This window comes from Leucoraja erinacea, unplaced genomic scaffold (genome assembly GCF_028641065.1).
Source record: "Leucoraja erinacea ecotype New England unplaced genomic scaffold, Leri_hhj_1 Leri_1620S, whole genome shotgun sequence".
Lineage (NCBI taxonomy): Eukaryota > Metazoa > Chordata > Chondrichthyes > Rajiformes > Rajidae > Leucoraja > Leucoraja erinaceus.
This window is the reverse complement of record NW_026575914.1, coordinates 9,847-22,958: the sequence shown is the minus strand read 5'-3', so window position 1 is coordinate 22,958 and position 13,112 is coordinate 9,847. Positions and strand designations below refer to the sequence as shown.

The 13,112-nt window shown below is 61.6% G+C and overlaps 1 protein-coding gene across 1 annotated transcript; it reads right to left on the bottom strand.

Annotated features, from left to right (window-relative positions):
- Positions 1–579: 579 nt before the first annotated feature.
- mettl17 (methyltransferase like 17) lies at positions 580–12,367 on the bottom strand. The gene is given in 13 exon segments (XM_055665914.1): positions 580–877; positions 1,146–1,288; positions 1,290–1,355; positions 4,179–4,271; positions 4,719–4,754; positions 5,234–5,302; positions 7,053–7,160; positions 7,604–7,674; positions 8,121–8,218; positions 8,662–8,735; positions 9,845–9,926; positions 11,185–11,254; positions 12,044–12,367. Coding segments are annotated over 13 exon segments (1,269 nt in total). The 5' UTR covers positions 12,243–12,367; the 3' UTR covers positions 580–717.
- Positions 12,368–13,112: the final 745 nt, after the last annotated feature.

Genomic DNA, 13,112 nt, shown 5'->3' with positions numbered 1-13,112 from the left:
ATGTTCAACTTCGCCACCAACAAGTTCTGAAGCCCCCCCCCCTGCCCTCTGACCCCAGATCACCCCTGGATCTGACTCCCACCCTGTCCCTCCTCCCCCTGCTCCGACACTCCCAACCTCCCCCTCCCCACCCCCCGTCACTTCCCTGATCTCCCCTGGCCCCTCCCCCAACCTGCCCTCCGAGTTAGACACCTCTGACCCCCCCCCCCCCCCCCGACCCCCTCCAGTTACACCTCTCACCCCCCCCCCCCACCAGCAACCCCTCCCCCAAAACCAACCCCCCACACCCTCCTGATTAAAGTTCAGCGACAGAATTGCGTCTGATCATCACGGACCTAAATAAATATATCATGCTAAACGTGTGTGTACGTCTCACCGTGTGCGTGTCCGTGTGCGTCTGCGTGCGCGCGCGTGTGTGTGTATATGTGCGTGCGTGTGTGTATATGTGCGTGCATGTGTATATATGTGTGCGTGCGTGTGTGTATGTGTGCGTGCACGCGTGTGTGTGTTGTAGGGTAAGAGGTGAAGCTGTAACCAGCCGCCCACTCCCCGTATCTGAGTCCAGGGGCCGGTCCCCACGCACGACACCGAGACACTGATTTCAACAGCACGGCTTTAATTGTGGCCCCCGCGGGGGGGGATGGGGGGACACAGGGAGAGGAGCGTGAGGGTTATGGTGGAGGGGCGAGCGTTGGAGGGAAGGGGAGAGAGGGAGGGTCAGGGTGTTGATGTTCCCCCCTCGGTCTCTGTGGGTGAGGGGGGGGCTGAGTCTGTCATGGGAGGAGGAGGGGCAAGTCTCTCTCCCCACGGCTCCTCTCCGGGCGAGACGGGGAGTCTGTCTCCCCACGAGCTCCTGCGGGCACAGCGGTACAACTCCCTGTGGGGGGAGGGGAGACAATGGTGAGGGGGGTTGGCTGGTCTGGGGGTGCAATTCCCCCCCCCCTTCACCCCCCAAACCTCCTTCCACTCTCTCCCTCTCTCCCTCCGTCGGTCGCCCCTCCTCTTCCTTCCCCCACCTCCATCCCCCTCCCTCCCTCCCTCCAGCCCCCCCCCCCTCCTCCACTGTCTCTCCCGCCCCACTTCCGCCATCCCTTCTTCCCTCCACCCACCCTCCTCTCCCTCCCCTCCCCATTTTCCCCGCCCACCTGCCGCAGTGGCGGGGTGTGACCACCAGGGAGCGGATGTTGCCGTCGGGGCAGCAGAGGCGAGTGTGGACGTGACGGGGGCGAGGGATAACGGGGCGCAGCACCCGGGGCCAGCGCCCCTCCCCCCCTCCGCCACCCCGCCCCCCCCCCCCCTCCTCCTCCCCCCGCCAGCACCACGTAGGAGAACAGCACCTGCTTCACGTCCGGGTTCTGGGGGAGAGAGGGAGATAAAGGGGGGGGGGGGGGGGGGAGATAGAGGGAGGAAGGGGGGGGGAGAGAGAGTAAGATAGGGAGAGCAAGAGCGACAAAGGAGCGGTAGAGGGGGGAATTGGGGGAGAGAGTGGAGGAGAAATGATGAGGGGGAGTGAGGTGGGGAGAGAAGGGAGTGAGGGGAATTGGAAGTGGAGAGGAATAGAGGGAAGGGGGAAATAGAGTCGAGAGAGATTGGGGGAAGAGAGGTGCAAGGGATAAGGGGGAGAGTGGGGAGAGAGACAGATAGAGGGGAAAAAGGGATAGAGAGACGGGGAGGGAGGGAAAGAAAGAGGGAGAGAGAGAGATTGGTTAGTAAAATTGCAGATTAAATTTGACGCAGATCGGCCCACATCTCAACGGAGGAACTTTGAATTCTCCAGTTTTAGGTGATGTTTATTATACCCACCACGCTCTCTCTCTCTCTCTCCCACCCCTCAGTCTCCCCACCTGCTCTCCAACCCCCTCCGCACGTGCTCGATTCCTTCCTCTGGCTTCACAATTCAAACCCGTCTCGCACCTTCTGCTCTTATCGCTGGCCTTCGGTGGGAGGACTGTAGTGCAGAGGGGACACCCAGTGGTGGGAGGACTGTAGTGCAGGAGGGGGAGAGGGGACACCCAGTGGTGGGAGGACTGTAGTGCAGGAGGGGGAGAGGGGACACCCAGTGGTGGGAGGACTGTAGTGCAGGGGGGGGAGAGGGGACACCAGTGGTGGGAGGACTGTAGTGCAGGGGGGGGAGAGGGGACACCCAGTGGTGGGAGGACTGTAGTGCAGGGGGAGAGGGGACACCCAGTGGTGGGAGGACTGTAGTGCAGGGGGGGGGAGAGGGGGACACCCAGTGGTGGTGGGAGGACTGTAGTGCAGGGGGGGGGAGGGGAGGGGACACCCAGTGGTGGGAGGACTGTAGTGCAGGGGGGGAGAGCCCAGTGGTGGGAGGGTAGTGCAGTGCAGGGGGTGGGGACTGTACACCCAGTGGTGGGAGGACTGTAGTGGGGGGGGGAGGGGACACCCAGTGGTGGGAGGACTGTAGTGCAGGGGGGGGGAGAGGGGACACCCAGTGGTGGGAGGACTGTAGTGCAGGGGGGGGAGAGGGGACACCCAGTGGTGGGAGGACTGTAGTGCAGGGGGGGGAGAGGGGACACCCAGTGGTGGGAGGACTGTAGTGCAGGGGGGAGAGGGGACACCCAGTGGTGGGAGGACTGTAGTGCAGGGGGGGGAGGGGGACACCCAGTGGTGGGGGGGACTGTACTGTGTGCAGGGGGGGGAGAGGGGACACCCAGTGGTGGGAGGACTGTAGTGCAGGGGGGGGAGAGGGGACACCCAGTGGTGGGAGGACTGGTAGTGCAGGGGGGGGAGGGGACACCCAGTGGTGGGAGGACTGTAGTGCAGGGGGGAGAGAGGGGGACACCCAGTGGTGGGAGGACTGTAGTGCAGGGGGGAGAGGGGACACCCAGTGGTGGGAGGACTGTAGTGCAGGGGGGGAGAGGGGACACCCAGTGGTGGGAGGACTGTAGTGCAGGGGGGGAGAGGGGGGGGGACACCCAGTGGTGGGAGGGACTGTAGTGCAGGGGGGGAGAGGGGACACCCAGTGGTGGGAGGACTGTAGTGCAGGGGGGGAGAGGGGACACCCAGTGGTGGGAGGACTGTAGTGCAGGGGGGGAGAGGGGACACCCAGTGGTGGGAGGACTGTAGTGCAGGAGGGGACACCCAGTGGGAGGAGGACTGTAGTGCAGGGGGGGGTAGAGGGGGACACCCAGTGGTGGGGAGGGGGGGAGAGGGGACACCCAGTGTGGGAGGACTGTAGTGCAGGGGGGGGAGAGGGGACACCCAGTGGTGGGAGGACTGTAGTGCAGGGGGGAGAGGGGACACCCCAGTGGTGGGAGGACTGTAGTGCAGGGGGGGGGGAGAGGGGACACCCAGTGGTGGGAGGACTGTAGTGCATCCAGTGGTGGGGGGGGAGGGGACCATCCAGGGGACACCCAGTGGTGGGAGGACTGTAGTGCAGGGGGGGGAGAGGGACACCCAGTGGTGGGAGGACTTGCAGGGGGGGAGAGGGGACACCCCCAGTGGTGGGAGGACTGTAGTGGAGAGGGGACACCCAGTGGTGGGAGGACTGTAGTGCAGGGGGGGGGGGGGTAGAGGGGACACCCAGTGGTGGGGGACTGTAGTGCAGGGGGAGAGGGGGGGACACCCAGTGGTGGGAGGACTGTAGTGCAGGGGGGGGGGGGTGAGGGGACACCCAGTGGTGGGAGGACTGTAGTGCAGGGGGGAGAGGGGACACCCAGTGGTGGGAGGACTGTAGTGCAGGGAGGGAGAGAGGAGACACCCAGTGTTGGGAGGACTGTAGTGCAGGGGGGAGAGGGGACACCCAGTGGTGGGAGGACCACATAACAGGGTGAGCAATAGCTCTGCCATTGTGGTGGGAGGTCGCCACACCAGGTGAGGAAGGGGGTGACAGATAGGGGGAGAATGGAGGGAGATGGGGGGGGGGGGGGAATGCACCCAGACCAACCTCCCCCTCACCACAACTCACACATTAACCCACCGACCCGCACATGTTTGATGTGTGGGAAGGAACAGGGGCACCCGGACAAAACCCACCAGGGGAAAGCTTCAGCTGTTTCCCCCACCTCCCCCTCTCCCCCCTCCATTCCACTCCCTTCATCCCAGTTACCCACTACCTCCTCCCTCAGTCCCCCTTCCCCTGCTCCCTCTCCCCCCCCTACCCACCCCTCCCTCCCCCGTTCCCCCCTCCCCCTCCTCTCCCGTTCAGGACAACTCACCCAGGGCAGCGGCAGGGGGTGATAGGCCTGGGAGAAGTTGCACGGCTGAGGGGTTTTGCCCCCGAGCTTGGGACACGGCATCTCATGGGGACACTGCGGGGAGAGGGGGGGGGGGGGAGGAGGGGGAGGGAGGAGAGAAAAAGAAGGGAGAGGGAGATGGTGGGGGGGAGAGTGGAAGAGAGAGTGACAGGGAGAGGGTTGGGAGACAGCGGTTGGGAGGGGGGAAGGGGGTGTGAGAGTGGCAGGGGGGAGGAGGGAAGTGCAGAGAGGATAGGGACGGAGTGGAGAGAGGGAGGTTGGGGAGGGGGAGAGAGTGGAGGAGAGGGGAAGAGCAGTGAGAGTGAGGAGTTGGGAGGCAGAAGGAAGGGGAGAGAGAAGAAGAGAGGGGAGGGTGAGAGGAGCGGGGGGGGTGGAGAGAGGGGGGCAGGGAGGGTGAGGAAGGTGGGGATGGGGGGAGAGAGAGAGAGAGAGAGAGAGTTTACATCAGTGGAGTGTTACGTGGTGACCGTGAGCGTGGGGACCAGGGACGAGGTCACTCACCGGGGCGAACACGAAGGCCGGGCTCCCCTCGTCTGCCTGTGGATGGGGAGGGAGAGCAGTGAATGTAGGTGTCAAAAGCCAGCGACCGGTGGGGGGGTAATAGGTCGAGGTGGGAGTGTTTTGGAGGGGGAGAGAGGGAGCATTGAGGAGGGGGTCGGAGTGCGGGGGGAACGGAAGGGGAGAGTTGACGGGGATGGAGGGAGGGAGAGGTGGGATGGAGGAAGAGGGAGCTTGAGGGGTTGAGGGGGATGGAAGGGAGGTACGGAGGAAGGGGATCGTGGGGGGGTGGGGGGTACGGAGGGAGGGGGAGCATACGGGGGAGGGATGGGGGGGGGAGCGAGGGGGGGAGGTGGGGGTACGGAGGGAGGGGGGATTGGTGTGGGGGCGGAGGCGTGAGGGGGGACGGATGGAGGGGGGGAGGAGTGACGGGGGGTTCATGGGAGGGTGGGCGTGGGGGGTGTACTGAGGGAGGGGAGGGGGGGCATGGGGGAGGTACAGAGGGAGGGGCCACGCACCGTGAGCACTGTGTGTCGAGCCTCCATCAGGATCTGGTGTCCGTCCCTTGTCCCGTTCTCTATCAGCACCTGAGGGAGGGGAAGGAGGAGAGAGAGAGGGAGGATCAGATGGTGAAGGTGATCGCAACCCGGCCCCCACCCCTCCACTCCCCCCATTCCACTCTCCCTCCATCAGATACACCATCGAGAGCATCCTCACGAACTGTATCGCAGTATGGTAACGGCAACTGCTCTGTCTCCGACCGGAAAGCATTGCAGAGGGCGGTGAAAGCTGCCCGTCGCATCACCGGTTCCTCACTCCCCTCCACTGAGTCTGTCCAAAGCAAGCGTTGTCTGTGATGGGCGCTCAGCATCGTCAAGGACTGCTCTCACCCCAACCACAGACTGTTTGCCAAAGATCCTATAGCGAGCAAGATAGTCCACTCGACGGTCACGGGCAGATTCACGGGTAATTTCCGGCCCCATTTCCGTAACCGGCCTCCGTCTCCGCACCAAAGATCCCGTCACAGCGGAGCAAGGATACTAGTGCAGAGACGGGAGACGGTTACGGAAACATCCCCGTAAAAATAAAAGTTAGTTGGGAAAAATCTATAATTTATTAACACAAACTGTTCCCCCGCAACGTTGATTACACTGCGAGTCGGGTCGGGTCGGGTTACTGAAATGGATGAAAAAAAGGCCCACGTTCCGTTCCGTTGCGTACTACACGTCAGCCCATTGCATTTAGCAGGAGTGGTCTATCTTGCTCTGCTATAGGATCTTTGCTGTTTACCCTCCTCCCATCTGGGAGGCGCTACAGGTCTCTCCGTTGCCGGACCAGCAGGTTCAGGAACAGCTTCTTCCCTGCGGTTGTTACCCCACTTAACCCTGCACCTTGGTGACTGCCAGTCACCCCCCCCCCCCCCCTGGACACTCCTTCCCCCCCGTGATTGATCTCCCCCCCCCCCCCCCCCGAAAAACTGCACTACTGCTGCTGTATATACATATATATATATTACATTATTCTGTGTTCGTGCTTCTGGGTGAGAGCTAACTGCATTTTGTTGCCTCTGTACTTGTATACTGCACAATGACAATAAAGTTTGAATCTGAATCTCTCTACCTCCCGCCGATCTTTCCCATCTCACCCCCCCACCCCCAATAATGTTCTCGCCTCCATCCCCCCCTCTCTCCCCCCTTTCATAGCAAAAGGATTTGAGTATAGGAGCAGGGAGGTTCTACTGCAGTTGTACAGGGCCTTGGTGAGACCACACCTGGAGTATTGCATACAGTTTTGGTCTCCTAATCTGAGGAAAGACATTCTTGCCATAGAGGGAGTGCAGAGAAGGTTCACCAGACTGATTCCTGGGATGTCAGGACTTTCATATGAAGAAAGACTGGATAGACTCGGCTTGTACTCGCTGGAATTTGGAAGATTGAGGGGGGATCTTATAGAAACTTACAAAATTCTTAAGGGGTTGGACAGGCTAGATGCAGGAAGATTGTTCGCAATGTTGGGGAAGTCCAGAACAAGGGGTCACAGTTTAAGGATAAGGGGGAAATCTTTTAGGACCCGAGATGAGACTTTTATTTTCACACAGAGAGTGGTGAATCTGTGGAATTCTCTGCCACAGTTGAGGTCACAGTTCATTTGCTATATTTAAGAGGGAGTTAGATGTGGCCCTTGTGGCTAAAGGGATCAGGGGGTATGGAGAGAAGGCAGGTACGGGATACTGAGTTGGGTGATCAGCCATGATCATGTTGAATGGCGGTGCAGGCTCGAAGGGCCGAATGGCCTACTCCTGCACCTATTGTCTATGTTTCCCTCCACCCCTCTCACCAGGTAGTGTTGAGTTTTCCTCCACAGGGACTGGATGAAACGCCGCCGCTCGGCACCAGACGGCAGCTCGGAGAGGGAGTAGGCCGACACGGCCAGGTCAAAGCCCACCTGGGTGGGAGAAGGAGAGAGGGAGGGGGAGAGGTGAACTCTTTTCCCAGGTCGGTGGGGGGGCTGGGGCGGGGGGCAGGAATGGCCGTCGCACCCAACACTGCAATCCCACATCACAGTGTAACCCTTCCCCAAACACTGACCCCAACCCCTTCTCCGCCCCCCACCCTCTCTCCTCTCCAACCCTCCCCTCTCTCCATCCCTCTCACCCTCCCATCTTCCCCCCACTCGCTCTCTCCTCTCTCCCCACCCCTCTCCCTCCCTCTCCTCTTCCCACCCTGTCACTCCAGTTTCCTCCCCTGTCCCCTAACACTCCCCCCCCCCACCAATCTCTTTCTCTCCCTGTTTCTCCATCACCATCCCCTACACTCTCCCTGTTCCAGTCACCCATCTCTCACGGGGGGGGGGGGGGGGCAGGGAGGGGGTCGCCCGGGTAACCCCACTTTGGGGGAGACGGGTAGAAGGTTCCGGAAGTAGACACCGCGGCTGTGCGCTGTCTCCCCCCCACTCCCCCCTGCGGAGAGAGAGATTCAGAGAGAGAGAGAGAGAGATAGAATTTATGTCGGGGGGGGGGGGTGGAGGGAGATGGGAGAGGTGGAGGAGAGGGGAGGGGGGGAGATTAGAGGAGGGTGCTGAAAGGGTTGGGGGTGGAGAAAGGGAGGTTAGGGTGGTGGGGAGGGGGAGAGAGAGGGTGGGGAGAGGGGGGATGGAGGGGGAGAGAGGGAGGTTATAGGGGGGTGGAGGGGAGGGCGTGGGGGGAGATTGGAGGAGGGGGAGAGTAGGGGCAGTGGGGAGGAGATGGGAGGTTGGGGGGGTGATGGGGGGGGGGAATGGCAGACCCTCGGGTCAGGAGGCGCGGCCTGCCAGGATGCCCAGGGATGTGGATTTGGGGCTGTGTGGGCGGGGGGGGGGGGGGGGGGGGGGAAGGAGGGAAGGTGCGGGGGGGAAGGGGGTTCTCACCAGGGTCCAGGAGCTGGCCCGCCAGCTGCTGCATGTCCAGTGAGTGATCGACACACAGGAACTCCCGCAGTGAGTGTCCCCAGGCCCCGCGAGCCGCCCTGTGTGGGGGAGGGGGGGGGGAACACCGGGGGGAGTCAGAGACCCAAACAACACACGCACCACCCTCTCTCCCCCTCTCCCCCCCCCCCCTCCGTCCCTCTTCCCCCCAACCCCTGCTGCCCTCCACCCTCTCTCCCTCTCTCTCCCTCTCTCTCTCTCCCCCTCTATCTCTCACTCTCTTCCCCTCTCTCTCTCCCTCCAGTTCCTTGGCTTCCCCCCACCACCCCTCTCTCTCTCTTCCCCATCTCTCTCTCCTTCCCCCCTCCCCAGGCTCGAAGGGCGGGTCTCTCTCTCTCTTGCCCCTTCTCTCTTTCTTTTCCCCCTCTCGCTCTCTTCCCCCTACTACCCCCCCCTCGCTCTGTCTCGCTTCCCCCCACCACCCTCGTGCACTCCCAACCCCTCCCCCCTCCCCACACCCAGGGCAGGGGAGGTGGGGACTCACCAGGTGACAGTGCCGGTCCCTGAGCCAAAGTCCAGGAGTGTGTGAGGCTGGAACTCGGGCACCCGCTGCTTAATCTGCGGCTCAGAAACACCTCCATTAGTGCGGGGGTCGGGGGTGACGGGGAGAGGGCAGGAGAATGGGGTTAGGAGGGAGAGATTTTTGTTTAGCTTAGAGATACAGCACGGAAACAGGCACCCTCCATCGATCCACGCGCACTACTAACACTAAACACTATCCTACACACACACACTGGGGACATTTTTTATATTTACCAAGCCAATCCAATTAACACACAAACCCGCATGTGTTTGGAGTGTGGGAGGAAACCGGAGCACCCGGAGAAAACCCACGCAGGTCACGGAGAAAATCCACGTGCAAACTCCATACAGACAGCACCCGTAGTCGGGATCGAACCCAGGACTCTGGTGCTGCATTTGCTGTGAGGCTGCAACTCTGCCGCTTCGCCACTGCGACTGCCCTAATAGATAGATCGTCCGTGCTTGAATGGCGAATGGGACTTGATGGGTTTTCTCTGAGATCTTCGGTTTCCTCCCACACTCCAAAGACGTGCGGGTTTGCAGGTTAATCGGCATGGTGTGTGTGGAAATTGTCCCCAGTGTGTGTGGGACAGTGTTAGTGTGCGGGGATCGCTGGTCGGCACGGACTCGGTGGGCCGCAGGGCCTGTTTCCGGTCTGTATCTCTAAACTAAACTGAAAAGAAACTGGGTGAAGCACTCTCCGTCCCGTCACACGCGCACACACACACAGACACACTTACAAACACGCACACCCACGCACTCACACGCGCGCACTCTCTCTCACACACACACAGAGACACTCACACGCGCACTCTCTCACTCATGCACACACACACTCACGCATACACACACAGACACACATTCACTCACACACTCACGCACGCACACACTCACGCACACACTCACACACTCACGCACACACACCTCAATCTCACGCACACACACTCACATACACACACTCACGCACACACACTCACGCATACACACACACATTCAGTCACACGCTCTCACACACTCACGCACACACTCACACACACTCACGCACACACTCACGCATACACACACACACACTCACATTCACTCACACACACTCGCGCACACATACACGCACACACTCACGCATACACACACACACACACACTCACCTCGTGTAGCACGCGGGACACGGCTGCATATCCCGCATCCAGCCGGGCTGCCAGGTAGACGAGGCTCAACTGTGTGTTGTAGCTGAGGGAGAGAAGAACGAGTGAGAGAGAGGTGGGGAGGGGGGGGTGGGGTGGGGGGAGAGATTAGAGTGATCCCTCTCTCCCCCAATCCCCAGCGGACTCTATCCCCAACTGATGTTAATCCCCGTGTATGTGTTTTGTGTCTGTACGGAGTTTGCACGTTCTCCCCGTGGGTTTTCTCCGGGTGCTCTGTTTCCCCCACGTCCCAAAGACGTGCCGGTTTGTGGGGGGAACTGGGTGCCTGCTTAGCATGGGAGGGGTGGGAGGGCCAGGACGCGGTGGGGCAGGTTTTGCTGGGAGAGGGAATAGGAGGACAAAGGGGGGAGGTGGGAGGTGGGGAGGGGACGGGAGGGGGAGGAAGGAGAGGGGGTCACTGGGATTGAGGGGGCTGGGGGGGGGGGGGGGAGGAGAAGGGGGTGGAAGGGAGGGAGGGGGAGGGGAGCATGGGGTGGGGTTATTTGCAAAGGGAGGGGGAGTGGAGGAGGGAAGGAAGGGGGGGGAGAAAAAAGGAAGAGTGATGGGGTGGAGTTGGGGAGGGAGGGGGGATGAAATGGAGATGGGGGGGGGGGTGTGTATGGGGGGGGTGGTAAGAGGGGGGTGGGGGGAGGGGTGAGAGGGTCTGACCTGAGAGGTCTCCCAGTGGGTCCTTATGGGGGAGGGATCTCCGCAGCTCCTGCAGCACTCGGCGCCTCACCCACTGCTCCTTCCCCCTCACCGGGCTCCCCGCCCTGGGGAGGGAGGGGAGAGAGAGGGGGGGTCAGTGGAAGCACAACACACCCCACGGCCCCGTCTGCTCCCCCTTCACACCCCCACCCCCCCCCCACACACTCCCTCCCTCAACGTCTCCTCCACCCCCCCCCCTCTCCCCCCCCCTCCCCCCCCCCCCCCCGTGTCATTGGGCTGCCACTAACCCCCTCTCCCCCCTCCCCATATCCTATCAACTTCTACCTCTCACCCCCACCCTTTTCTCTCCCCCTCCCCTCTCCCCGTCTTCTCTCCTCTCTCCTCCACCTCTCTCTGCCCCCCTCCTTTCCACCTCCCTCCTGTTATCCCCTCTTTCCTTCCCTCTACTTGCAACTCAGCCTCAACTCCCTCCCCCATATCACCCCTCCCTCCAGCCCCCTCGCCTCTCTCCTGGCCCAGCACCCCCCCCCCCCTCTCACCGCTGTGTTGGGTCACCCCCTCAGAGACGCTGTCTCCCCGGAGCCTCAGCTCCAGCTCCCTGGCCCGGGCCCGGATCTGCTCTCCTCCCCACCGGCCTCCCCGTCGGCTCCACAGGAGGTTGGTGAGGGTCCCTCGCCTGCTCCTCCAGGCTCCCACTGCCGTGACCTGGGGAGAGGGGATGGATGGGGGGGGTGGAGGAGATGGAGGGATGGAGGGGGAGGGATGGAGGTGGAGGGGACGGAGGGGGAGGGGGAGGGGGGGGAGGGGGGGGGGGGATGGAGGTGGAGGTGGATGGAGGGGAGGGGATGGAGGTGGGGAGGTGATGGAGGGGAGGGGATGGAGGTGGAGGGATGGAGGGGGAGGGAGGGAGAGGAGGGAGGGGGGGATGGGAGGTGGAGGTGAATGGAGGGGAGGGGATGGAGGTGGAGGTGATGGAGGGGAGGGGAGGAGGGGGGAGGGGGGAGGGGATGGAGGTGGAGGTGAGGGAGGGGAGGGGATGGAGGTGGAGGGGGGAGGAGGAGGAGGGGGGAGAGGTGGACGGGGGAGGGGAGGGGGGAGAGGGGGGGGAGGGGATAGAGGGGATGGGGGAGGGGATAGCAAGACTACAAGGTGAGAACCAGGCCACCGCTAGAGCGCCCCCACTGGCCGGATATCAGAAAGACAGCGTGACGTTGACATAGCGCCCCCTGCTGACTGGAGATCAGACCATTGGTTCCTGCAGCGCCACCCAGTGACCGGGAGGACGCACAGCACCCACTTTGCAGCGCCACCCAACGACCTGGAGGACTCCCGTGGCCTGTTGCAGCGCCACCCAACGGCCTGGAGGTCCCATATTCCTGCTAGTACGTCACCAGATCCCCTGGAGAGGAGAGGACCTCCCCCTAGCTCCTAGCGCCACCCACTGGCCTGGAGGACCCGCACCACCCGCCGCAGCGCCACCCTACACCGACTGACCGTGGAGCAGCAGCAAGGCGGCGCGGCGCAGCGGCCACCCTACACCGTCGGGCAGGCGGACGGCGCCGAGGCGGGTGACGCCCGGGTGGCGGCGGTACTGTAGCCGGGGCGGCGGTGGGCCCGAGGCCGGGGCTGGGGAGGAGGAGCAGGCCCGACCCCCGAGGCCCAGCAGGCCGCGCAGCCTGACTGCAAGCGCCATGGCAACGCGGTGTCCGGGCGGGACCGTCCGTCCGCCGTCCCCCGGATAAAGGTTCCCCCTCCTCCTCGGACCCGCACACAAAGGTTCCGTTCCGCCCCGCCAGCCGTCTGGTGGCTCTTCAATTATATTCCCCTTTGGCAGTGTTTTTAAAAGACGTCATTACTGTGATAAATTCTGATAAGTTGTAATAAATCTCCAAAACAAATGATGGGTTTATTGCGATTCTTCTTCAAGAATCCTTCCGCCCTACGCCACCTCTTGGTTCTTGGTTTCTTGGTCCTCCAAAATATTCCAAATGGAATTTAAACAGGAATTTAAACCTCCAGTTTCAATTCCATTTGGAATATTTTGGGCCAAGAACCAAGAATTCTGATGAGTTGTGGGATGTAGAGAGGATGTTTCCATTCGTGGTAGAATCTAGGACCAGAGGGTACAGACTCGGAATGAAAGGACGTTCTTTTAGGAAGAGGAGATGAGGAGGAATTTCTTTCGTCAGAGGGTGGTGAATCTGTGGAATTCTTTGCCACAGACGGCTGTGGGGGCCACAAGTCAGTGGATATTTTTTGAGACGGAGATAAATAGATCCTTGATTAGTACAGGGGGTTATGCGTACAAGGCAGGAAAATGGGGTTAGGAGGGAGAGAGACAGATCAGCCATGATTGAATGGCAGAGTAGGCTTGATGGGCTGATTGGTCCAATTCTGTTCCTATCACTCGAATCTCGGATTGCACCTTAACTGGAGGGCGACCGACATTCTGGCAGGCAGGTTTAGTGCTACACGGGTGGGATTAAACTAAATTGAGGGGGGGGGGTGGTTGGAGTCAACAATATGGAAGCATATACATGCAGTTAATAGGAAAGAGAATGCA